Source organism: Myxine glutinosa, chromosome 4, assembly GCF_964187855.1.
Source record: "Myxine glutinosa chromosome 4, kmMyxGlut1.1, whole genome shotgun sequence".
Classification (NCBI taxonomy): Eukaryota; Metazoa; Chordata; class Myxini; order Myxiniformes; family Myxinidae; genus Myxine; species Myxine glutinosa.
In genome coordinates, this window is record NC_136264.1 from 79,430,235 (window position 1) to 79,455,985 (window position 25,751).

Consider the following 25,751-nt stretch of genomic DNA (forward strand, 5'->3'; position numbering starts at 1 on the left):
AGGTGGAGACACGCCTTTCTTCCCTGACTCGAGCCTCGTGGTCAATGGCGGTTATTGGAGGGGAGGTAATATTGGCAATCGAGGCTCGGCAATGACGAGAGGGGATGTAATATTGGATGGAGATTTTGGGGATGGGAAGGAAAGGGGATCTATTCTCTTTCACTGGTGCAATGGAGTATTTCAATTAATGGAAGACACAGCCTTACGCTAATACACATAATAAGGATATAACTGTCAAAAGAAAGGATATATCGTGTCCTGCATGTATGTTTTATGGACTAACTACGGAAACGCCCTTTGACCTTTATACAACCACAAACGGAGGGAGGAGGGGTGATATTTTACAACAACCTTTTACAACAACATTTTACCACAACAACAAAATAAAAAAACATTCTCATATCCACAACAATACGTACATAAAACCTCATCTCCCGCTGCATGATGGATGGGCTCATTATTGCCGTGTTTACATGCGCGTCTGTTATTAAAAAGATTGCTTCACACAGGTTTATTATAACACTTCTGTGTTCAGGCCTTGAGCGAGTATGTTGCTTACACACTGCCTGGATTTTTCCTGGGAGTGATCGAGGTATATGTATTGTGGAGATCATATTGTCGCATCGACCCTGTAGTGAAGACCTCAGGGCGACGAATGGCCAAAAAAAGCTTTAACTCCGAGGCGAGCAAGCCGAATCGATGGCGGTTCCTCTATGGCGCGTGCGGGAAACGGAGGTCCTGTGGTCTTAGTTGAATGGACGGACGCGACCAGAGTTTTTCCGAAACCACGAACAAATAAACGTACAAGACAAGAAGTTGAAAATGCAACAAATAATGATTTTATGAAAATAATGCAGGCAATAAAGAAATGAACGATGAGGTAAAAACTATAATTACAAAATGAGGATCCTCCATCAGACGCAAATACACACACAGGGAGAAAAAAAATAAGTGGTCTGGTGGGTTGGCCGATACTCAGCCTGGCGTCCTCGAACGGCCTTCGAACCCTGGTGTTCGTCGAATGGGTCCCGAGTCGATGCGCGGGAAAACGCACGGTCCCAAGTCACGTCGCAGCCAGCTGCCCATGCGAGGCAGCCGCGATCCCTCCTCCCCCGACTGACACAATCCACTGGGCTCGTACCGCTCAAAGCGCAGCCGCCTCCACGGAAGGCCCAGGGAGAGAGAGCGAACAACTAACCCCCTGCCACGAATGCCGGAACAGAGAGAGCAATGGCGTGACAGCTCGCACCAAGAGCCTGGGCAAAGAGAGAGCGAACAATCGCGATCCCTTTGCTTTTTCCTCCTTTGTTCTTGATGGTTCTCTCTGACGCCATCCTTCTGACCAATTGCCCAGCGCCATCGAATCGTCCCAACCAATCGTCCTTCGGGGAGTGGAATCACGGCCATTCTTGACGACCACTGACGAAGGCCTAGCCGTCCTTCAGGAACGGTCGACTGGGCGGGGTTCCTCTGTCAATCGGCATGTGCGGTCATACTGTCGGCGATTGGGATGGTTATAATTCTTGTGCTTTTTAATTGTAATAAAACATAGGGAAAATCACAGGGCAATTACACACAGGGGATTATTCTTAAGCCCTACCTAATTGTCCCCCGTCACACAGCGTAGCGAAAGGGGGACTATGGCTTTCCCCTCCGTCCGTGTGTCCGTCCGTGCGTGCGTGTGCGGCGTGCGTAAGCGAACGACCGCATTCAAATTTGGTGTGTGGGTGCAACCCACGTCAAAATCCAAGATGGCCGCCGCCATGTATGTCTGATGCCATGTATGTCTGAACCTTGTGAGATGAATATCTTGAATAATAAGCGAAGTACCAACTTCTAATCTGATGTGTGGGTGTATCTAGGCATAAGGAAGAAGGCTATTGAAAATTGGGTCGCCACGTCAAAATCCAAGATGGCCGCCGCCATGTATGTCTGAAACTTGTGAGCGGAATATCTTGAAAAATAAGCGAAGTACCAACTTCTAATCTGGTGTGTGGGTGTATCTAGGCATAAGGAAGAACGCCATTGAAAATTGGGTCGCCACGTCAAAATCCAAGATGGCCACCTCCATGTATGTCTGAACCTTGTGAGCGAAATATCATATCATAGCATGTTTTCTGCGTCCTCCACTTTGTCAACTCACATCACTTCACCGACGGGGGACCTAGGCGTAACGCTTGTTAACACTACTTCGCCCCTCGTACGAAGACACACAAACGCTTACAAGGACATTTGGCCCTAACTTAGATACATGAAGGTTTCTTCTTCGTGACATTCGGGGCACGCCAATTTATACCATTCTATCTCGCCTAAGGTATTGAATTACTTAACCCCGCACACACATAACAATATGTTGAGGTCATATGTATGCAAGTTAATAATGGAAACTGTGCATTCCCTTGGTATGTAAGAGGGCCAATATGGCAAGATTTCTCATGCAGGAAATATTTAAATACATATTTCATTGAATATACCTGGGCAACGCCAGGTACTTCAGCTAGTATTTTATAATAGGCTGACGGTCAAACCCTATATGCCAGAAATATACGGCTTGATCTTGGATTCTCTCTCAGCAGGTGATCCAAGTGAGGCCGAGGCTCAAGAGGAGGAAACAGGACCTGTTGTGAGTGCTGATGCTGATCTTATGGAAGCTGAAACTGATGCTGATGTTGAGGAAGGCATAACTGGTGCAAGGGCAAATCACAGACAAGAGATGCAGGTATGATCTTTGTTCAACTTCTTTGTATTTTAGAGGCATGTCCTTTCTTGTCAGAATGATTTGATTTGGCCACACTGTTGTTTGATGTTCTCGCCCATGGTTTGAAGGTTGAAAATGAATTGGAGGATCTCATTGGGGAGCTTCTTGATCGCGACGACATGAACAATGTCACACCCGAGATCCTTGCCGAAGCCTGTATAATTCGAAGAGGTGGGTCTGAAGGATAATGTTGCTTTTCTGACGTTTTCATAATTTTCTCTGCTGCTACTGCTATATTTATTTTGCACATGGCCCTGCTATGTTTGAAGTCACAAGTTGGCTATGTGGATTAATCTTTGTTTGCCTTTGTAGCATAAAGCTGAAACAAATGTTCCTTGCAAAGTACCACGTACTGTGCCATTGCTTGGCAGGTCAAACAGATGCTGATCATGTGCCTGAGCATGATGCACAGGAGGATGTACTTATGGACGTTGCACCATCTACTCAAGCTTCAGCCCGCTCGAGCACACGGCAAGGTGAGTTCAGTTTATTTTTTGTGCCACAACTAACACATTTTAAGCACACAGTTTTTGTCTGAATAATGGTCTTTCTATTCAAACTCCTTGACTTTAAAATGGCTTCTGTGATGCTCTTATCATACTATAATATAATTTAAGAAGTGTGTGTTTGTTTGTTGTCCCCCGTCGCACAGCGGAACGAAAGGGGGACTATGGCTTTCCCCTCCGTCCGTGTGTCCGTCCGTTCGTCCGTGCGCGCGGGCGTGCGTGCGTGTGTCCGTGCATGCGTAAGCGAAGGACCGCATTCGAATTTGGTGTGTGGGTGCAACCCACGTCAAAATCCAAGATGGCCGCCGCCATGTATGTCTGAACCTTGTGAGCGAAATATCTTGAAAAATAAGTGAAGTACCAACTTCTAATCTGGTGTGTGGGTGTATCTAGGCACAAGCAAGAACGCTGTTTAAAATTGGGTCGCCACGTCAAAATCCAAGATGGCCGCCGCCATGTATGTCTGAACCTTGTGAGATGAATATCTTGAAAAATAAGCGAAGTACTAACTTCTAATTTGGTGTGTGGGTGTATCTCGGCATAAGGACGAACGCTATTAAAAATTGGGTCGCCATGTCAAAATCCAAGATGGCCGCCACCATATATATGTCTGAAACTTGAGCGAAATATCTCGAACAATAAGCGAAGTACCAACGTCTAATCTGGTGTGTGGGTGTATCTAGGCATAAGGAAGAACGCTTTTTAAAATTGGGTTGCCACGTCAAAATCCAAGATGGCCGCCTCCATGTATGTCTGAACCTTGTGAGTGAAATATCATATCATATAGCATGTTTTCTCCGTGTTCCACTTTGTCAACTCACATCACTTCCCCGACGGGGGACCTAGGTGTAATGCTTGTTTGACTTGTATGCACTCTTGAACTGCTGGACGTAATGAGTTTAAAAGTGGTAGTTGTACTCGGGGTGTGCCTGGTAAAGATTTGGGCTGTTAAAAAAAAAAAAAAGTTATGGTCGCATAATTTTATTATGCAAGAACATCTTGGAAGGGCAAGCGGTTTTAGATTCAGCATTGGCAAAATTTTGCGATGACAAAAAAAGGTTTTTTTTATTTATATCTGGTTCTTATTTTGTCTGAGCATCTTCCTTTTTGTCTGGAAGATCCTGAAGATGAAGACAATACCCAAGAAGAGGAAGAAGACAGTAGTGGCAGCAATGATGATGATGATGATGACGACAGTCATGTAGGCGAGGAAGATGAGGATGAGCAGGTACGACTGGACCAGGTATGACATAGCTGCATTTTCTTTTGAAGAATCAATACTACCTACACACTTCCATTTTGCTCTTCTCATGTTGCTCAGTCTTACAATTCGTTTTATTTTCGTGCCTTGAATACCTCTTCTTCTTTTTTAATGCAACACACACATAGGTCAGCCTGGGCAGTGCTGCTGATTGATGACCTGAGCACCCAAATTAATCAAGATGGTACTATCACTGCCAGGCGGGTAGCGGTTCAGAAGCGAGGTTTGGCTAAGTAGTTTGAAAGTGGGATAAATTGGGGTGGAAAGGGGTTGAGGTGGTGGAGATGATGCAGAGAAGGAGGTTGGAAGTGATGTGTGTTCAGGAGACCACGTGGAAAGGAGACAGGGTGAAGACGTTGGTAGGAATATACAAGATATTGCATGCGGTTGGGGATGGAAGAAGTAATGGCATGGGAATATTAGTGTCGGAAGAGATCAGCAAGCAGGTGGTCAGAGTACAAAGGTGCGGATAGTTATTGCATGGGTGATGATACACAGGCAAATTATATGTGTCATTTCTGTTTATGGGCCACTAATGGGAAGGACTGGGGAGGAGAAGTGGGAATTCAGGGACGGACTGGAGAGGATGATGGGAATGGTTGGGCTGGAGGTGATGCTCTGCATTGCGGGGGACTTTAACGTGCATGTGGAAGTAGCGGAGCTTTGCGAAGAAGAATGTGTTGGTAAATTTGGTTGGGGAATGAGGAATAGAGAGGGTCTGGAGCTGGTGGAGCTGGTGGCGAGGAATGTGATGGCCAGCTGGCTGGTTCATTCTTTCAAAAGCGGGAAAAGCCACAAGATTACCGATAGGAGTGCACAGCATATAACATAATTTGGTTTTTGTTGTGGTAAGGAAGCGACAGTTGTAGAGGGTTAAGGATAGTAAGGCAGTGGCGGGAGAGCATGCCACCACCAAGCACAAGCCTGCAGTATTTGTTGTACGGATGAAGGAAAGGAGGAGCGGAAGAAGTACGGAGAGGCATTTAGGGAAATTGCAGAGGTTTTGTGTGGAAGGACATAGGGAAAGGGTGCCTTGGCGAGGGATATAAACTAGGTATGGTGGACGGAGGAAGTAGCAAAGGCAGTTGGTGAAAAGGAGGTTTGGAAGAAGATAGAGGGAGGCAACCGGACACGGGGTTGCTTCACTGTATCGGCAGAAGAATAAAGCAGCAAGGAGAGCTGTGGATATGGCAAGGAATGATATTAAAGAAGAGGTGTACAACAAGTTGGAAGAGTATGGTGGGAGGAAGATGATCTATTAATTGGCTTGTGATGGGGATGATGATTGTGGGGGTGAAGAGGGTGGATAGAAGGAGAATGGATGAACTGAGCGGTGAGATTGGTGTGCTGATGAGCTTGATGGGGGAGGTGGGGGGGGGGTGGGGCTGGGGGGGAGTGGTGGGTGAGGGAGAATGGTGAAATGCCGGCTAAGATGGGCTGGACACTTGGGCGAAGAGAGAATGGCAAAGAAAGCGGATAGGTTGAGGGAACAAGGTTGGGAGGAAAAGAGGTCGATGGGAGGATTGTGTGAGGGATATCAGTAAGGTGGGGGTTGTCGGAGAATGGAGAGAGTTGATTGAGCACAGAGAGGAGTGGAGGAGTGTCATGGTCAAGGCAGGGCAGAACTTTGGTGCCATTGGACCTCACCCCTGGTAAATGGAAGAGTAGAGGAGGAGGAGAAGAATGCCTTCAACTCGCAGTCATTTAGTTGGCAATGTAATCTGCATTAATTATATAATATCGTTGCCACAGTTAAGGCAATAATTTCCAAGCAGTTCTTGAGATTGTATTATGGTGGGTGTGAAATATTTAATTGACTGTTTGATGAAGAAATAATTTAATTCGATTAACTAACGGATCATGCTTGCATTTTCGTGTACAATATAAACATTTGCATTCCAATAGTGTTTCAAGTGGCGATTTCATATGGTGGTGGTTTCTCAGATCGGAATTCTCTGCCCTACCTTTTTTGTCTGCAGGATGAGGAGGGAGAGGAAGAGGGAGAGGAGGAAGAAGATGAAGATGAAGAAGAAGGCTCAGAAATTGAATTAGATGAGGAAATGCATGATGTCAGCGAAACACTTTTTCGCTATGACCAGGATGATGACCTTGTCATCGAGTTTGACACTATGTTTTCATCAGGAGGTGAGGTGTTTTGCAGCAGTTTTGTTTAAGCTCACTTCACTTCGATTTTTCCTTCCTGTAATCCTCCCACCACCTCCTCTCCACCCTCTCCTCACCCCCAACCACCTCCTTGCCTTTAAACAACTGAGCTCACAATATGTATTTTTTGAATGGTTACTGCATTGTCTGCCATATTGCATGCAAAGTTAATTGAACCTGCAATTAAGGTTTTCTTTTGTCTCCTTCCCCCCATCCTGCATTCATTTTTGTTTGCTCGTTTTAACTTTAACCCAATTTTTTTGTGGATTTTTTCTTTCATGTTTTTTTTTGGTTTTTTTTTTATTTGAAAATTTTTCATGCAACAGCTGACATCCCCCCAGCTCCCGGCACGGTGCCATCTACGCACCCACTCATGGTGCGACAAACGGAGCATGCAGGTCTTGGCCCCACTAGCTCAACACCTTCGCGCCTTGTTGGAGGTGCCGGAGTCTGTCGGAACCAGCGTGGTGCACGTTCTTTTGGAGGAAGTGCAGGACACACAATCCATCTGCATTATCCTGTGAATAGACAACATAATGCTCCGCTTATCCTGCAGAGGTGCGGTCTCATTTGCTTCCTAGTTTTTTTCCTTTTTGTTTGTTTTATATTCCTGGAGACTGCTATTGCACTGAAATGCAGTAAGTGGTATCTGAATAATTGAATGCTTTGTTTTCCAAGACTTTCATTTGAATTACTCTGGTACTGCAGACTCTGCCGGAGTTGAGGCAGAAGGTGTGAACTCTGTCTTTGCCTCCAAATCTTGTGTATCCAACCAATTCTATTCTGTCCCCATCTTACACCGATGTACCCAATGTCAACTGGACTGTGGACTTCTCACCTGATGAGGCAGCGAAAGTTATGTTTACCCTTGACCATGTTTCAGTGATGGGCTCAGATGACATCAGTGCCCATTAGGGTGCATCAAACGCCCCATGATTTTCAAAAAGTTGTTGTATTTTAATGTCTATTCCCTCAAATGTTACACTTGTTGGTAGAAGTATGTATGCAAAAAATAGATGAAATCAGAGGTGGTCCTGGGTGGCCACCGGCCACTTTTATATATTTAGGGCCATTTAGGGCCACAGCTAAACTACTTTACAAGATAATGTAAAATTAACTACAAGATAATGTAAAATTAACCATTATACCTATATACAAAAGTAAAGTCCTACTTTTACTAAATGCCTAATATCAAACAGTTAAAACAACCTTACATGTCAATGTAAAATTAACCAAAATCGTTCTTCATATTACAAAGTTGTAGTACAGTGTTGTAGTATTGTACTTTCATTGATTAAAAGTTTGAAAATGTATTAAGCACAACGCCAATGTCACTACTCCAACTTTGCTCGTTTCCGCAAATTTGGCCTCGCTTTGCGGTCACATTCAACCACTTGAAGAAGATTTTGGAAGTGGTCTTCTCTTCTTGCAGTTGAGACAAAATCAGTTGCGAGCTTTACTGCTCTCTCCGCAGGGTCATTCACAACATTAAGCCCATCCACAATGGACTTGGCTGCCTTGAAGTGCTCATTGTTCTGCCAAGTGTCAACATCCTCTGTTAGGAAGGTCATATCTAGGTGAAGAAGGTTTACTGTAAACCACGAGTCCTCGTTCACAAGATCAGCCAGGGTTGTCGCTTCTGTAATTTTTGGAAATGACGGTTTGCCATATCCAGAACCGTAGCGGTGTTTTGGAGTGCTTGGCATTTCATCTGGTTGTATGGCCAGTAACACATCTGCAAGGGCACGACGATCCTTTTGAGGAATTGCATTGCTGAACAGTGCCAAAACAACCAGTTCTGGGGTTAAATACCACAAATGTCTATCAAAGGCTTTCACAGCGCTGACTGAAATGGTTGAGTTGACAGCTTTATAGTTGAGCAGAGTCTTGTAAAAGCACAAATCAAACCATGGGGCATTTGAAGCAGACTGACATACGAGCCACCAATCACAATAAATATAAACAACAAAAACAACAAACTCCTTCAGTTTTTTCTGTTGATGTTGTGTTGTTACAGTTCCTCGAGGTAGTAGAGAAATTTGCTCTTCAAGTAGGCATATTTTGATGGAATAAAGAATCTTTGACATCCACCTTGCTTTATGCATGGCCCCTGGTCTGTGGAGTGTTCCTTGTTTTGTGACATCATCATCGAGGACTACCTGGCAGAGTTGTGCCATTTCCTTGTAGTCTTCCCTACAGTATGAAGCGCTTGTGCGGATTGTGCTTAAAACCTTGTTTTTGCAGGATAAAAGCAGCTGTTGTGCATAGTCATTGTACATGGAAATGTCAATTTTGGTTAAACTTTCATTCTTTGCATGCGATATGCGTTCCCAATTCTTCTGGAATTTTTGGAACAAAGATACTTCTGGAGACTTTGATGCCTCAATTTTGAGAACGTCAAACACATGATCCAGGATTACCTCTCCAACATGATGGCGACATGCACACCACAGAAGAGCACGGTCCAGTTTTGATTGAATGGTAACACAGGCAGCTGTAACGTGTCCAGTGTTTGATGCTGTTGTGTCAAAACATAAGTTGACAACTGATTGTTTGCACTTCCATGAATGTAGATACGTGTAAGTGTGCTCGGCAATGATGTCACCTGATGACCTATCACTTCCAGGAGGATATCTAGCCACCCCCAGTAGCTTTACATCAGTGGCATTCCCAACCAACACTGGCAATCTTTCTTCCTTGACATTCTTGTTTGTGAGCGTTGGTATCTGCTTGCCATCCCAGTGAAGTGTTGCAGCTGTTGGGGCGATCCAATTTTCTTGAATATCTTTGGCGATAGCACTTGTTATTGATCGTCGAGCCTTATCAGCAGTTGAGTACGACTTGGCCACACGACGTGGATCACCTCCTGCCTCTTGAATTACAGCTTTGGTGAGCGCAACCTGTTGAACAGGAGTTATGTTTAGTCGAGTAGCAACAGACACAACTGAATGTCTTTTCAGAATATCATGAGGAATAAAGGCAGATGTACCTGCATATGTTGATCTGTGGTGACTACGCTTCCTTTGAAACTCTGGAATCGCCTCTTCTTCAGTTTCTTCCAAGCTATCTGCAGAGTCACTATCATCAGAGCATACAGAACTAATTGTCATCTCTTGCACACTGGATGATTCATGACGTTCTCGTCTTGAAGCTTCCGCTAAGAGGCGTTTTTCTTTTCTATGATCTTTATCAACTTTCTTCTTGTCAACACCACCAAATGAGGCTACTCTGTCAGATTTCATTGACTCTAAAAATACTCTATCTTCCTCATTCTTAATGTTTGTCATTGCATCTTTTGTCCATACACCAAAGGTCTTATCAAGACGTTCATTCATGGTTTGCAACTTAGCCAAAGTGCTTGGAGATTCTCGGCGAGAAACAGGTATTTGACGCAATTTGTTATTGTCATTAAGAAGGTCAAGTATTAGTTTGCAGCATTGATGGTCTGAAAGCATAGGAATATTTGCTTTAGTGTAGAATTTTTTCAGCTGGATAAGGACGATGCTGGCAGATTTCCATTTCAGTGGCTGAGTTTGTTTGCCTTCACATATTTCTTTCTGGATGTACCACATCACGCATCATCGAAGAACCTGCCGGCAAGTTGGGAGGCGGACTCCTGTCAATGTACCATCTGCTTCTGTAAAAGCATTGCCAAGACCAAAAATGGCACTTGCTAATCTGGTCTTCTTATCTGCCATCTGAAAGAAAATAAAGGATATTATTAGACTACTAGTATGGGACCCACGATTAGACCTCCGATTTCATTCATGTAAAAATACAAACTAATTATCAAACCATCGTTTTTTGCATAAAATTGTTATATTTGTATTCCTCTCATCAAGACCTTCAATTTGATACCAAACATGACTAGGTTTGGGTGTAAAATAACAAAATCAAACATTTTTACATAGTGCGGCCCCGAAAATGGCCCTAAATATATAAAAGTGGCCGGTGGCCACCCAGGACCACCTCTGATTTCATTTATTTTTTGCATACATACTTCTACCAACAAGTGTAACATTTGAGAGAATAGACATTAAAATCCAAGAACCTAAGGGCGTTTGATGCACCCTAGTGCCCATGTTTTCAAATCCTGCTCTGCCGTTCTTGTTCCCCCCTCTATGTGCCCTTCTCAGTCTGTCTTTCTTTGGCCACCTTCCCTCTGCACTGATGTCAGCATCACTGCTGTCCAAAAGAAGGGTGCAAAACAGACCCTATCAACTACTACAGGCCTACTACAGGCTTGCTTCCAGTTACAAGCAAAGTCGTGGAATCCATAGTTTCTTCCGATGTCAAATCGTCCCCGTTTTCAAACTCTGACCTTCTCTTTGGATTTTGTCCTGGACATTCAAATCTGGCCTCTTACAGCAATGGTTGGAGGCCCTCGAGCTCAAACGAGAGGTTAGGAATGTCTCTTTGGATACTTTGGACATTCAATACAGTCTGGGATCCTGCTTTGCTTTCCAAGCTCTGCTTGTTGCATAGAATACAGCCTTCATTCCTAGATTTCCTACTTCCTCCACTCGTGTAGTGAAGTGTTGCCATCAATGAATGCTCCCCTCTCCTCTCCCAGTGGAGGTTGGAATTCCCCAAGGCAGTGTTTTGTGCTCATTCTTGTTCCTGATCGAAATTGATGACCTTTTGTATGCTCTTGAAAATCCTTTTCCTTTTTGCAGATGACTCCACATTGTGTTATACCCCCATCCCTCTGCTAGGCAGACAGCAGCTCTGCATTTCTCTCTGTTGATGTGGAAAATATTTGACTCTGGTCTGCGAAATGGAACATGTCCTTCAATCCTGGAAAATATCACGCCTCACCTTGGTGCTTTGGAAAGATCGTCAAACAAAAACTGACATCGATTTCCTTGATTTTTCCACCAGAAGAAGTTCAGTCTCTTGAACTTTGAGGCACCACAATCAGCCGTGACCTCTCTGGGGCTGACCACATTGCAAAACGGTCTTCCAAAGCCAGCCACAGACTGAGTATCCTCCTTCGATCAAAGTCCATCCTTAAAAGATCATAGGTACTCGCTTTACTCCTAACTTATTTGCTCCCAGCTCGGCACAAGTGTATTGTTCCCAGCTCGGCACACAAAGGCACACCGATGTATGGAGTACTGGTGCAGAAATACTGGCACATCTGCAAAAGGTTTAACATTCAAGCAGGAGTCACGCTTGTTTTTTTTTTTTTGTTTTTTTGTTGTCCGTGGTGCCACCTCAACAGATTTTTATTTTTTATTTTTATTTTTATTTTTTTGGTGGCCCAACCATGTATTATTTGCTGGTGAATCAAAGACCATCAAATCAGTAATCCCCTATTACTCAGTTAAATTACTATTACTCATGACACCTACAGATCAAATTTCAGTGTTTTCCATACCAGCAACCTTGCAACTTGCAGACAGGACACTCCTGTCAGCTATTCAATCATGTACCTCTGAACCTTCAGCAAAGTAATACTCGGACAATTGTAATATTTGCTGAAGAAAAATTTCTTCACATATTGAGCCATTTATTGCGTTTTCCAAAACAATTGTTAGCTTTACACAACTTTCAGCTATTGACGAGATAATTGTAGGCATGAAATCTCGAAAATAGTACTAAAACACTTGTCACTGTAAAACTTCGAGTATTTTTATTTGATGAACAGTCAGTTTCAAAAAATATTGGATCAAAATTAGATGTAAAGAACAGTTAATTTAACAGTGTGAATTTATGTGACATGCCCGTTGGCATAGGATTTTGTTAGAAAACAAGTATTATGACAACCCGAGACTGGTCTAGTCAAAATTACTGTCACTAGAGGTGGAGTAACTGTTGCTTCTGCTGCAGTTGCATTTCAGTGTTTCAGCCACTGTGGTGTAAAACACATTTTGCTTCCTTCTAGCCTCCGTTCCTCTCACCTTCTCCTCCCTACACACCTTACAGAACAAAACATCCCAATCTTCCTCGTAACCAAGCAACATAAACGTTCTCTCCCATGCCGGTTGATACTTGCTCATCCTTTTCCGAACTTTGTATTCTTTTTCTACCTGCTTCCTTTTTCTGCTTGTTTAGTTTTTGGATCCGATACGTTTCGTAAATAATGGCACATCTTCAAAGTGCACATCTTCTTTTAGATGGAGACTCAGCACCACATGATCATTAGAGCAGCACCACGTGATAATTAAAGTAATCAGACCTATAAACTCTCCCAATCTGACCTAAGAACTCGACCCATTCAAATTACGCTGCAAAGTTGGCTCTCTCTCTCTCTCTCTCTCTCTCTCTCTCTCTCTTTTTTACAGATATTATTTTGGTGTCTGCTCTCAGGAACTTGCTGCTTATGTACCTCCACCATTAGCGAGACCACAGAATACTCAACAAGCCACTACATCACATGATTATTGTGGCCATTGGCAACTCGATGTTGGGCCTTAATGATGTTTGTTTCTTCCCCATCCACTGACAAACTCTGGAACTCTACTTTCCCATGTATTTACAAACACTTATGATCTTCCCCTTTTCAAAAAGCAGATTATTTTACTTCCTCAAAAACTCTCAGACTTTTCTCTCTTTCTTCACTTTTCTATTGATGCAGCTCTTTTATTTATAATATATAAAGGTCTTCCTCAATGAGGGCTATATAGTCTGTGACTGCAGCCTTCAACATCAATAACTAAATAACAAGCATGTGCTTGCCCTCATCAGCATCACGTGTAACAAACTACTTGCTCTGACAAGTCTCTGTTACATGGCAACCTAATCTACTCGAAACACGCAGACCATACTTTGCTTACCAGTCCAGCTTTGGAATTTCCCTCCCACTTCCCCCCCTCCTCCCACCCCTTTCATGCAGCAATATTATACAATTATCATTAGTGCTGTTATTACTTTTGATATTAAAAGCCACCTTTAAACTATAACAATGCGACTGTGTCGCCAATATGCCTCCGCATAGTCCCACAACGGGTAGATGCCATCACTCTGCATATGTATGGGTAGGGGATCATGTTTGTGAAGTTTTGTGTTGACCGGATCAGGTTTGATTTCATATCCAAGATGGCTGCCAAAACCATGTGACCTATGACATCATTTTCAAAGTATATGCAACAGTGCTGTTAGATGACATTTGTAAAATTTCACATCGATAGGGTGAGCGGTTTCAGAGATATAATTATTTAATATTTTCCTTCAATCCAATATGGTTGCCAAACCATGTGACCTATGATGTCATAAATTTAATATTTCAATACAAATTGGTCTTAGATCATGTGCATGCAATTTCACATTTTAGGATAAGGAATTCGATGAAAACATTTTTGGCTGGTATACCACTTCACCTATGATGTCATCATTATCATGCATTTGTTCCCCATTGGGAGTACTTGACAATGTGCTAAGTTTCATATTTTCCCATTCAGCGGTTTCCGATAAATATTTTTTAATTATTTACTTTTAATCCAAGATGGCTGCCATACCACATGACCTATGACATCACAATTATCATCAAAACATTCTGCATGGGTGTCACTCTGACCCTGAAAGTTTCGTCTCAATCGGACATATGGTTGCTGAGAAAAACGAGGTTTAGCCCGTACGGAAGGACGGAAGGACGGGTGGACGGACAACCCAAAAACGTAATGCCTCCAGCAACTTTGTCGTTGGAGGCATAAAAACGCCACAATTAGCTATCTTAACACGGATATACACCTTAACACGGATTTCACCCAAGGTGGAAAACCCCATTAATGGGATGGGGGTGGTGGGGGTAAATAAAGTAGTTAGAACACCATTGTAACCCATAATCCCCTTGTCAAATTTAGTTGAGATTGGATAAATAATGACGAAATGTATCTCTGTCAGACTGACAGAATGACACCCAATTGCATATTTTATGTAGTATGATGTTTTATAATATAAAGAACATGACAGGAGAGGCTTTTGATAAAACCTGCTGAACCAAAGAACCAATTATTATTGATCAACAAAATGATAGGGCATAGTATGAATCAACTCCACAGAATTGGAGCCGCTACAGGCAGGTAATTGACTGAAGAACTTGGGATTTGACATGTGGTTTCAATCGGCTGAATCAATTCTAACCGGGTGTTCAATTCTTCCTCCCAAGCCGATAACAGAAACAAATCAGAAAAAACAAAACAAAAAAAAAACGTCAGGATGGAATTCCAAAAAAAACAACTAAACAAGACAAGAAGGCATGCCAAGGAAGGAATGACCCCACAATACAACATGCATTTTAATGTTGTGTTGTGGGGTCATTCCTTCCTTGGCATGCCTTCTTGTCTTGTTTAGTTGTTTGTTTTTGGAATTCCATCCTGACAAGTTTTTTTTTTTTTTTAAGTTTTTTTTTTTTGAATGACCCCACAATACAATGTCGCAATCCTTTTATGGATTGCCATCACAACATATTTCCCCCCACGCATTTTGAAAACACCAGGGTTGATATTGTAATAGATTCCTGTCTATCCATCTGCTACACTATTTCCTCCTAAATGGTTGGGCAGAAATTCACCAGACTTGGTAATTTTGATCACCACATGGGACCAAGGTGCAAGAGCAGTGTCATTTTTGAACCAGCCCCTTGTGGCAAGGTCAAAGGGTCAAATACCGCAAACTGCAATTACGGGCACATTTTACAACCTTTTAAAACGAAACTGTATATGCAATCAACATTGGGAGATGCATGAAATGTGTAGCGATTTTTTTGGGGGGATTTAACACTGGGTTCATGACCCAGGGGGTGGGGACTTAGGGTCACGGGTCAAAACGGGATTTATTTTTAGCTCAGATATTGGATCATTCCTGGTGGAACTTGGAGCTCATAGTCCTGGTGGAGCTCAGATATTGGATCATTCCTGGTGGAACTTGGACCATCAACTTCACTCTAGTTTGATATTTTTCTTTCTCAATCCCACAACAAATAAAATACACAATTGCACCAACCACACTACAAATGTACAACTTCCCTCTCACATAGACATCTTCTACATCTTCACACAATTGTTACCTCTGCCACCGAAGGCGGGCGGATGGCATTTTGTCATCCTAGTCTGTCTTTGTCTGTGAGCAGGAAGTCGCAAAAAGCGGTGGATGGATTCGGATGATATTTGGTGGAGAGGGGTATGTGACGAGGATAAAATGATTTAGTTTTGGTGAAGATCCAGATCCGGATACTAGAATTTTAAAGTAATTCTTCACCATTGAGAGATAGGATCAAAAACAATACATGGAATAATATTTGAAAAGGTTGTGGGCAAGTTATGGCAAAATTAGGTGGATGAGTTGGTTAGGTGACAATAACAAACCATTTCGATTTTGGTTCAGGTACAGATCCAGATCCGGCCCATCGGTGGGATAAAAAACATAAACTGTTCAGCCTGGTGGAAGTAAGCACTCTAATTTCACTCCTATTGTCTGTTTATTTGTCTTTGAGCAGATTATCTCAAAAAGTTATGGACAGATTCAGATGAATCTTTGTGAACAGGTGGGGTGTGACAAGGATGAATTGATTAGATTTTGTTGAACATCCGGATCTAGAAACTAGTTATTTATATTACAAGTTTGTTGGAGGCGATCTATTGAACCCTTTCGTTCTGAGAAGTTAATTATTCGAATGCCTTTTGAAAAGTTAATTCCCACCCCCCATTGAAAGGTTAATTGGTGGAAAAACGTGCCATGAAAGTGACATTGCCCAATCACCATGACACTGATGGTTCGTTTGTTGCAGCAAATAAAGACCTTCGTTAAGCGATGAATAGGCCTTAATGAAACCATTTGTTGTCTTTAAGCTGGGGATACCTTTATTTTGTGTTTGGATCTATCTCTCAGTGGTGAAGAATCACTCCAAAAATTCTTCGCTGGATCTTCGCAAAAATCGAATCAATTCGTCTTCGTCACGGCCCCAACCTGTCCACCAAGCTTCTTCCGAATCCATCCATAACTTTTTTGAGATACTTTGCTCACAGACAGACAGACACAGAAGAGTGAAAACATAACATCTGTCCACCATTGGTGTTGGAAGTAATGAATTCAGTAGACAGAATGACTGTAATAATTTAGAGATGGCAAACAGACCTGCAGGTAAGAAGATTTAAAAACAAGACCGAAAGTCTAAGAGCGGGGTAGCCGGGCTTGTTTGACACTTTAGTTGAAGATGAAAGTATGATCTGGGTGGGGATACCAGTTTTTTTATTTTTATTTTGTGTACAGAGTCGAGGCTCGTGAAAGAGCTACCATTTATCAAACAAACAAATCAAACAAACAAGCAAACAAAGTATATAAAAGGGGAGCGGTCGACAAGATGGGGAGAGAAGGGGAGGAAGCACACAAACAACATTTGAGAGCAGGGACATCGGGAGATGTTTTTGGAGGGAGAGGGCCTGGGGGGAGGCAGGATAGGTATAAAACGCAAGGACACCAAGGACTTCCAGGAAAGAAGTCAATAGCCACCTCAAAAAAGTGGATTTGGGGTGAAATTAGCGGGGGTAGAAAAGATCAAGGTTTTGGATTGGGGAAGATAAGAGATGGTGGTGAACAGCCGTTTTAAAGACCTGGAGGGAGGAATGGGATTGAAGAGAGTGAGGGAGTTTGTTCCAGAGGTGGGAGAAAAGAGGAATGAATGAGTGAAGGTGAGCAGAGAGTCTTGATTTTGGCAGTTTAACCATAGGAGGGTTGCAGGCAGATCTTGTGCGACCTGCAGGAATATTTGGGGGACAGAGCCCAGAGAGAGCTGGGGGAGCAAGGCCGGAGAGTAGTCGGTAGAAGACGGAAAGACCACCAACCTGCCTGCGGTGATTAAGTGAAAGGCCCTCGGAGATAGCGTCATCGCGGGAGATTCCAATGATTCTGAACGCTTTGGTTTCAACAGCGTGAAGACGAGCTAGGTGTGAGGCAGGAGCACCAGCCCAGAGGGGAGAGCAGTACTCCATTGAGCTGCAGATGAAAGCCTTGTATGTGGTGAGGAGCTCAGGTGTGCCAAGGAAGGACTTCGCACGACGGAGGATGCCCAGTCGGCGACTGGCTTTGGAGGCCAGCTTGGAAATGTGGTTTTCCCAGGAAAGATCATGGCAGATAGTGAGACCCAAAAGCTTGAGTGACAGAACTTCTTGGAGAGGATTATTCAGAAAGTAGATGGGAGGGTTGTCCAGTCGGTCTTTTCGGAGAGACATCGTAAGAGTGTGAGATTTGTCATGATTGAAAGACATGTTCCACTTGTTTGCCCAGTCTGTGATTTTGTCCAGGTCTGCAGAGAGTGAGGAGGCTGCAGACTGCCGATTTGAGGGATGAGGAATGGAGCAGCAGAGAGTGGAGTCATCAGCAAAGAGATAGAGAGGATTTTCAAGAGAGTCAGAGAGATCATTGATGAAGACCAGAAAAAGCACAGGGCCCAGAACACTGCCTTGGGGAACTCCAGCCTGAACAGGAAGAGGAGATGAGAGAAACCCATTCAGGGCCACACGTTGACGACGACGAGAGAGGAAGTCCGCCAGCCATGCGTGGAGATTTCCATGGATACCAAAGGAGGAGAGTTTGGTGAGCAGAGCGGGGCGCCAGACCGCCAGACCAGGGCGGGAAGGCACGTGACATGTCGAGGGAGACAGCTCTAATTTCCTGTTTGGCATTGAGGACCTCCATCCATTGTTGAGACAGCAGAAGCAGCATGTCCAGAGTAGAGTGACCTGGTCTGAAACCAAATTGATGATCAGAGATCAAGCCATTGGAGAAGAGGAAAGATTTCATATCCGAAGCAATGATGGATTCCATGACTTTGCTGACAATTGGGAGAAGGCTGATTGGTCTGTAGTTGCTAGGATCTATTTTTGCACCTTTTTTGTGCAAAGCGGTGATGTTGGCTGATTTCCAAGCAGATGGCAGTTGATCTTGAGCAAAAGAGAGGGTTAAGAGAACAGAGAGAGGGAGTGAAAGAGCGGAAGAACAGGATTTTAGTACCCGTGGGCTGATGCCGTCGGGTCCAGTTGCAGAATCAGAGTCGAGGGTTGACAGAAACTTTTCCACCTTGTCAGGAGGAAAGGACACGGAGTCCAGGAGCAGCTGGGTACGACTGGGTATGGTGGGTACAGAGAGGGATGGGTTTGGGACACAAGATTTAGAGGCAAACACAGAGGTGAGGCATTCAGCTTTTTCACGTGCGGAGTCAGCTGTGTAGCCGTTTGAGGTAAGGGAGGGGATGGAGGGGGAACAAACACCATATACAGATTTGACCAGACGCACCAGGATTTGGAAGAGGGAGACAGATAAGAGAGTTCGGTCTTGAGGACGGAGAGATATTGTTTCCTGGCTCTCCTGAGGGTGGACACACACTTGTTTCGGGCTTTGTGAAAGGAAATTAGATTTCCTTCCGTTGGATTTGCCTTCCAGGAGACGAAGGAAAGTTGTTTCTGGGCAACAGCCTCACCACAAGAATCCGTGTACCATGGACGGGAGGAAGGGTATGACAACTGAAGACGAGATGGGATAAATCTGTGCATGAGAGAGAGCAATTTACTTTAGAAGAATTCCCAGGATGAGTTGATGTCAGAGGTGGTAGAGATGGGAGACCAGTCCAGATGATTGATGGCTGCTTGAAGACCGTGCCAGTTGGCCTGAGTGAAATGCCAGACTCGTCGATGCTGAGCAGGCTCCCTGAGAATGGTCAGAGAGATGTCCACTTTAACAAGGACATGATCAGATGATCCGATTGGAGCAGAAGAAGAGCAGCAGACATTTTCAGGGAAGTTAGTCATAACCAAGTCCAGAAGAGAAGATGCTCCGTTGACTGAGATCCAGGTCGGGAAATTGACAGATTGTGTCAGTCCCAGTGAGTCGCAGAAGTCCTTTGCTGAGGAGCCATGGCTGGCGAGAGAGGTACCCACACCCAGCCAACTGGCATGGTGACAATTGAAATCACCACATATGAGGAAGAGAGAGTTGGGATGAGTCGATAGAAGTTGGTCCATATTATCAGACAGCGAGATGTAGATGGAGTCATCACTGTTTGGTGGACGGTACAGCACACATATGATCAAGAGGTGGGAGCGAAGGGGAAGCCGTAGCCAGAGGTATTCCTGGGGGTGAGGTGGAGAGAGTGCAGTGCAGGGCGAGTGAGGAAGAGAGTTTTTGATAAAGATAGCAACCCCACCTCCAGGACGAGGCTCAGGTCTATCATACCGGAGGAGGGAGTAACCCGGGAGAGATACTAAGGAATCAGAGACATCATGAAGGAGGAAAGTTTCTGTTAAGCAGATCACGTCTCGATTGACAGAAGCAACCTGTATGGAGAGGTCAGTTAAGTTTGAACGAAGGCCCCGGATGTTTGAGGTCCATACCGTTAATGAAGAGGAAGGGGGAGCATCGGATACAGAACAGGGGGGAGGAGGGGTAGGGTAAGATGTGGAAGAGGTAGGGAGAGCTGTTGAAGGTGTGTCAGAGATTTCAGAATAGCTCGGAGAAAGGGAAGGATGGGACGGACAAAAGGTTTGATGGTGATTGGGTGAGGCACAATGAGGTGTTATTTGAGGAGGGGGAAGAGCGAGGCAGAAGGTTGGGGGAGATGGAGGTGAGAGTTGGAAGGGGGAAGAAGCGGGGAGGACGCTTTGAGGAGGGGGAGTGAGAGGGGGGAAATTGAGAAGAAATGAGGGTGGGGAGATTTGAAGGGGAGGGGGGAGTTTGGGAGGGAAGGGACAAGGGGAGGGATTTGAAAGGGATGCGATATGGGGGAGATTTGGAGGGGAGGGGTGAGGGAGGAGTCTGGGAGGGGAGGGGCGAGGGGGAGTCTTTGAGGGGAGGGGTGAGGGGGTAGTTTAGGAGGGAGGGGGCAAGGGGGGAGATTTGAAAGGGATGGGTGATGGGGAGGATTAGGAGGGGAGGGGAAAGGGGGAAGATTTGAAAGGGATGTTTGATGGGGAAGATTTGGAGGGGAGGGGTGATGGGGAAGATTTGGAGGGGAGGGGTGATGGGGAAGATTTGGAGGGGAGGGGTTATGGGGAAGATTTGGAGGGGAGGGGTGAGATTGGATTTTAGAAAGTGTACGATTAATGGGAAACGAACATTTATTGAAAAATGAGTTTCTTGTGGCCTTCGAGTTAAAAATACGTTTAAGGACGCTGGATGGAGGATGGAGTGCAGGAGAGTTTAGGGAATGTAGAAAAAAGGCACTATAGGAGATGGAATTTTTTTTTGGGATGAATAGATTTGGTGAGCAAGTCGAAAGCAGCCTTTTAAAGAAGAAGAAGAAAAAGGTGTTATAATATATGACGGAATACAGAACTTGAGGGGAAAGTGTAAACATTGAAGGTTAATAACAGTGAAAACTATCTGGGGAAATGGGGGAGAAACACGTGGTCGAAGAACGAACGAACGAATAAGAATGAATAAACGAATGAGAACAAAGAATAAGAACAGAGAAGGAAATGTTTTTGTTTTTTTGAGTTGAGATTTACACAAGGAAGTAGGCTATGGGGTGAAAAGACTGGGAAAACAGAGAACAAAAGTTATTGGATCACAAACGACGGACCGCTGAGAGAAAAACAAAGCCTCAAGGTTGTACACTGTACAAGGCCTCAAGACACAACACGAATTAACACGATTTTCAATACAGGTATGAAAGATTTGCACCGAAAATCTTCCTCGGGACACAATATACGTACACACACCATAAAATAAATACAGTTATAACGAAAATACAAATGGGAACAATTACTTAACTTCGATTTCAAATCGCTCGCGACGCGGCAAAGGCCTTGCTCGCGACGCGGCAAACAGACGATTAATTTATGAAAGATAAACACCGAGAAACTTCCAAGGTGCACACTATAACTTCACACACCGAAAGATAAATACAGTTTCGACAAAATACAATTGTCAACAGACTTAACTTTGAAAACGTGGAGACCGCGTGGAGCTTCGAGAATCCCTGCTGCCGTCTCCAAGATCTCGCGAGATCTAGATCGAGATCAGTTTGCAAATAATGTAAGTATTAAATTATTTTGAAGTACTCTAAGTCTCTGCTGTCTGTCACCATGGAAGTGAAGAGATTGCATTGAGACACTGGTTTATTCTATGTTTAGAATCGACAATGAGCCAACCATACACTGCTTCAATCCAGTAACTTTGCAGTCATGACAAAGGGATTATAGTGTTATGATTATATTTTATTTATTATATTATTATTATTATTAACGTTATTATTATTACGAAAACGATACTACTTTTTCAGGAACCTTGGCTAATTTGTCCGAAGCGGCCTGAAGGTGAGGCATGAAGCCTAAGGCCTATACGTACTGTGTTGTTGGAAGATTCGTAATGCCAATGCTTTCAATATTTGATGGTCATTTTAACAATCGGTTTGTTTGTGTTTTGCACCACTGAATGTAAAACGTAAAGGTAGAGCATGGCGATTGTGATACATGACAGGGTCGACGACATGTTCGGCCTGAATGGTATAGAAATCAAAATGGCAGTGTGGGGATTCAGCCCTTGTATGCCATAATCACATCACAGACGTAATCGCATTACCCTGTCATGTGACCCGATCCTCAGCTCTGATTGGTGTACGTTTGTGAGTGACATACATACATACACACACACATACATACACCACCGGTCAAAAGTTTTAGAACACCTCAGTTTTTCCAGTTTTTATTGAAATTTAAGCGATCCAAGTCCAGTGAATAACCTGAAATGGTACGAAGGTAAGCAGTAAACTGCTTGAGGTTAAAAAAAAAAAGTTTACTGTAGCAAAAACGGGAAAATAATGTAAAAAAAAACAAAAAAAAAACAAACCTTTAGAGGCCATTTTTCCCCGCTGAGCGGGGGTTGGCCTTTTTTCGGGGACCGTGGTAGTTGTTGTTTTTCGGTCCCCTTTTTGAATCCATGTTTTACGGCCGGATGCCCTTCCTGACGCCAACCCTTTTTGCCGCCTTTTACGACAAACAGGGATTTACCAGTGAACTGGTACTCAATTAGCCGACCTCGGAAGGATGACAGGCTGAGTCAACCCCCCTGGCGTTAATTCAGCGATCGACCGGGATTCAAACCCAGGATCCTAGGATCCTAAGCCGGCACCCTAGCCGCTAGCCCAACACCAGGGATTGTAAATAGCAGTTATTTTGTAAAAAAAAAAAAAAAAAAGGCCTTCTTCACTGAACAAGTAATGGGTTAACAACTTACAGCTGTTCTGCAGCAATGTAAGTAAATTAAGCCTTTAAAGTTGATGCAAACAATTCCAACAGGTGTCCCATCTGCTGATTACTTGATTACAAACCCCCTGTCTGTATAAAAGCAGTATTGGAACAGACTATTATTACACCCTCTGAAGCATTATTTGGACAATATTGTACTGCAGGAAGTAGTATATTGCTATAATAATGGTGAGAAAAAGGCAATTAACAAAGGAAGACAGACCATTATAACCCTTAAAAGTGTAGGTCATTCCTTTAGAGAAATTGCAAAGAAAGCCAAAGTGTCAGTTAGTACAGTTTCCTACACCATCAAAAGGCACTGGGAAACTGGAGGAAACTGACAGGAAGAGGTCTGGCAGACCCAAAGCCACAACAGAATCAGAAGACAAGTTTCTGAGAGTCAACAGCTTGTGTGATAGGCGGCTCACAGGACAACAGCTTCAAGCACAGCTTAACACTGGTCGAAGTAAGCAAGTCTCAGTTTCAACTGTGAAGAGAAGACTTCGAGCTGCAGGTTTGATAGGTCGAGTGGCAGTAAGAAAGCCATTGCTAAGATGGCAAAATAAGAAAAAGAGGCTTGCCTGGGCCATGAAGCACCGCCAGTGGACTACTGAAGACTGGAAGGAGGTCTTATGGACCGATAAATCAAAATTTGAAATCTTTGGTTCATCACGCAGGGTTTTTGTATGCCGTCGAGTAGGTGAAAAGAATGGTTCCTCAGTGTGTGACACCAACTCTCAAACATGGAGGAGGAAGCGTGATGGTCTGGGGCTCTTGCTGGATCCAGAGTCGGCGACTTGCACAGAGTGACTGGCACCCTGAACCAAAAGGGCTACCACAGCATTTTGCAGCACCATGCAATACCCTCTGGTATATGCCTATTTGGTCAGGGGTTCATCCTACAGCAAGATAATGACCCTAAACACACCTCCAGGCTATGTCAAAACTACCTTCGAGGAAAAGAACAAAACGGTAGGCTTCAACTCATGGAATGGCCAGCACAGTCTCTAGACTTAAACCCCATCTATCTGGTTTGGGATGAACTGGACAGAAGGGTGAAAGCAAAGCAACCTACAAGTGCAACACATTTGTGGGAACTTCTGCAACAGTGTTGGTTGGGAAGAATTTCCCGAACAATATTTGTTTTCCTTTGCAGAAAGAATGCCATGAGTGTGTTCGGCGGTTATATCTGCAAAAGGTGGCTACTTTGCTGAGTCAAAAATTTAAATTAAATTTTGTTAAACAAAATGATTCTATGATTTCCTTTTTTTAATCTCCAATTGTTTATTTGTTCTATGCTTAATTTAAGAGTACATTGAGACATTAAACTGCGTAAATTTCAATAAAAACTGGAAAAATTGAGGTGTTCTAAAACTTTTGACCTGTGGTGTACATACAGATAGGCAAACACTGTTCTAGATGACTTTGCCTTATGGGATACGCTGTAAAAAAAAAAAGAAGGTATATGTGAAATGTCTGTGCTTAATTATTTCTGAACTATTCATTGTCACATATAACAAATTGCTTTAGATTTATTATCGATTGGTACCTAGTTGCATGAGTGGTTTCAGCCTGTGCAAGCTTGTCTTGTTAATTTTCTTCCCAATGTGATGGCACGGTCTGGCTTCTTACACATGATGAATGTGTTTGGCAACATATGCTTCACATGGGTATGCAGAGACTGTTCAGCTGACCGTAAATTTGTTGATGCAGCTTGACGTAACATCAGTTGACGGGACCTTGACTTGGATTATTATACACTCGCCGAAACCCATGGAACATCCACGGAAGGGAGGATGTGGTGTATGGATAGAGTGTACCATTATGGATGGCATCGGGGATTTGCTTGTCCGAGTAAGAGTTAGGAAGAAAGATGAGAATGAAGAGTGCGTATATGAACAACGTATTTATTGCAATCTACTTAAATGACAATGCTTCGATATACTTTTGAAAAATGAATGGATTCGTAATAGGAATCGGCATAGCACCACTCTGGCCACACTGGCGCAGTGGTATGTGTCAATGGAAAGGAACAGCAGTAGAACCATAGACTTTTAAAAAATGAACGGATTAGTAAATCGACTGGAATTAGCCCCATACTAGCGCATTGGTAAGTGTCAATGTCAAGGCAGAGCAGTAGGAATATAATGCAATGAACGCAGTATCAGAGGTTGAAATTATTTTAAAACTTCTGGATAAACAATGTTTGGGGTAATAGTCAAGCCTCTGACGACTCCTTGCATACTCGTATTATCAACCTTGATATACACATCTTTGAACGACAGTGCTCTTGAACATGCCACATATAACTGGCCGTGGGAGAAGACAGGAGCAGGCAAATAGATACCCAGTTTACGGAATGTTTAGAAATTATGGTAAACCCACCTGATGAGGTTAGCGTACACCGCGATCGACGACACCGGCACAAATGCATGCTCAGGATTGTCCACTCAGTGGATGGCTTGCTGTCGCCTTCGACTGTCCAATCAGCGGACGGCTTGCTTCGCCTTCACCCAGCAGACGCCAATAACATGGCGTTGTATCGGCAGTTAATCGGATGCTTTTGGGCCCCAACGTCGGCTAATTCAGATTTTTCGAGTATGGCTGTACGTGATAAACAAAGAGCGCGGTTCGTAGATCGTAAATCCATTCGTGCCGTGGGCATCGGGTCACTGGGTGCGGCGTAAAAGGGATAACAAAGTCGAGTCCTTACGCTATTATTATATAGATGATGCACCAACAATGCTCCTGCATTGCATCGTTTCGATGCTTTAATTGATGATCTGATTGGTCGAGAGGAAATGAGTTGGTGCGATTGTTTGTGTAACTTTTGTTCGTGGTAACAAGTGGATTTGTATGCTATGAACAAATGAAGTAATGCA

The 25,751-nt window shown here is 43.7% G+C and overlaps 1 protein-coding gene across 8 annotated transcripts in view; it reads left to right on the forward strand.

The window, feature by feature from the left end:
- Nucleotides 1–25,751, forward strand: part of HUWE1 (HECT, UBA and WWE domain containing E3 ubiquitin protein ligase 1) — a 334,325-nt gene that overhangs the window by 207,120 nt on the left and 101,454 nt on the right. For 5 of the 8 annotated variants that reach the window (XM_068112748.2, XM_068112754.2, XM_068112755.2 and 2 more), the window contains 6 exons: nt 2,574–2,719; nt 2,827–2,929; nt 3,130–3,234; nt 4,383–4,507; nt 6,505–6,670; nt 7,015–7,246. In XM_068112748.2, the coding sequence (XP_067968849.2) occupies nt 2,574–2,719; nt 2,827–2,929; nt 3,130–3,234; nt 4,383–4,507; nt 6,505–6,670; nt 7,015–7,246 (877 nt within the window). The remainder of the gene's footprint in view (nt 1–2,573; nt 2,720–2,826; nt 2,930–3,129; nt 3,235–4,382; nt 4,508–6,504; nt 6,671–7,014; nt 7,247–25,751) is intronic. The other 3 variants (XM_068112749.2, XM_078776065.1, XM_068112750.2) reach the window with 2 other exon arrangements.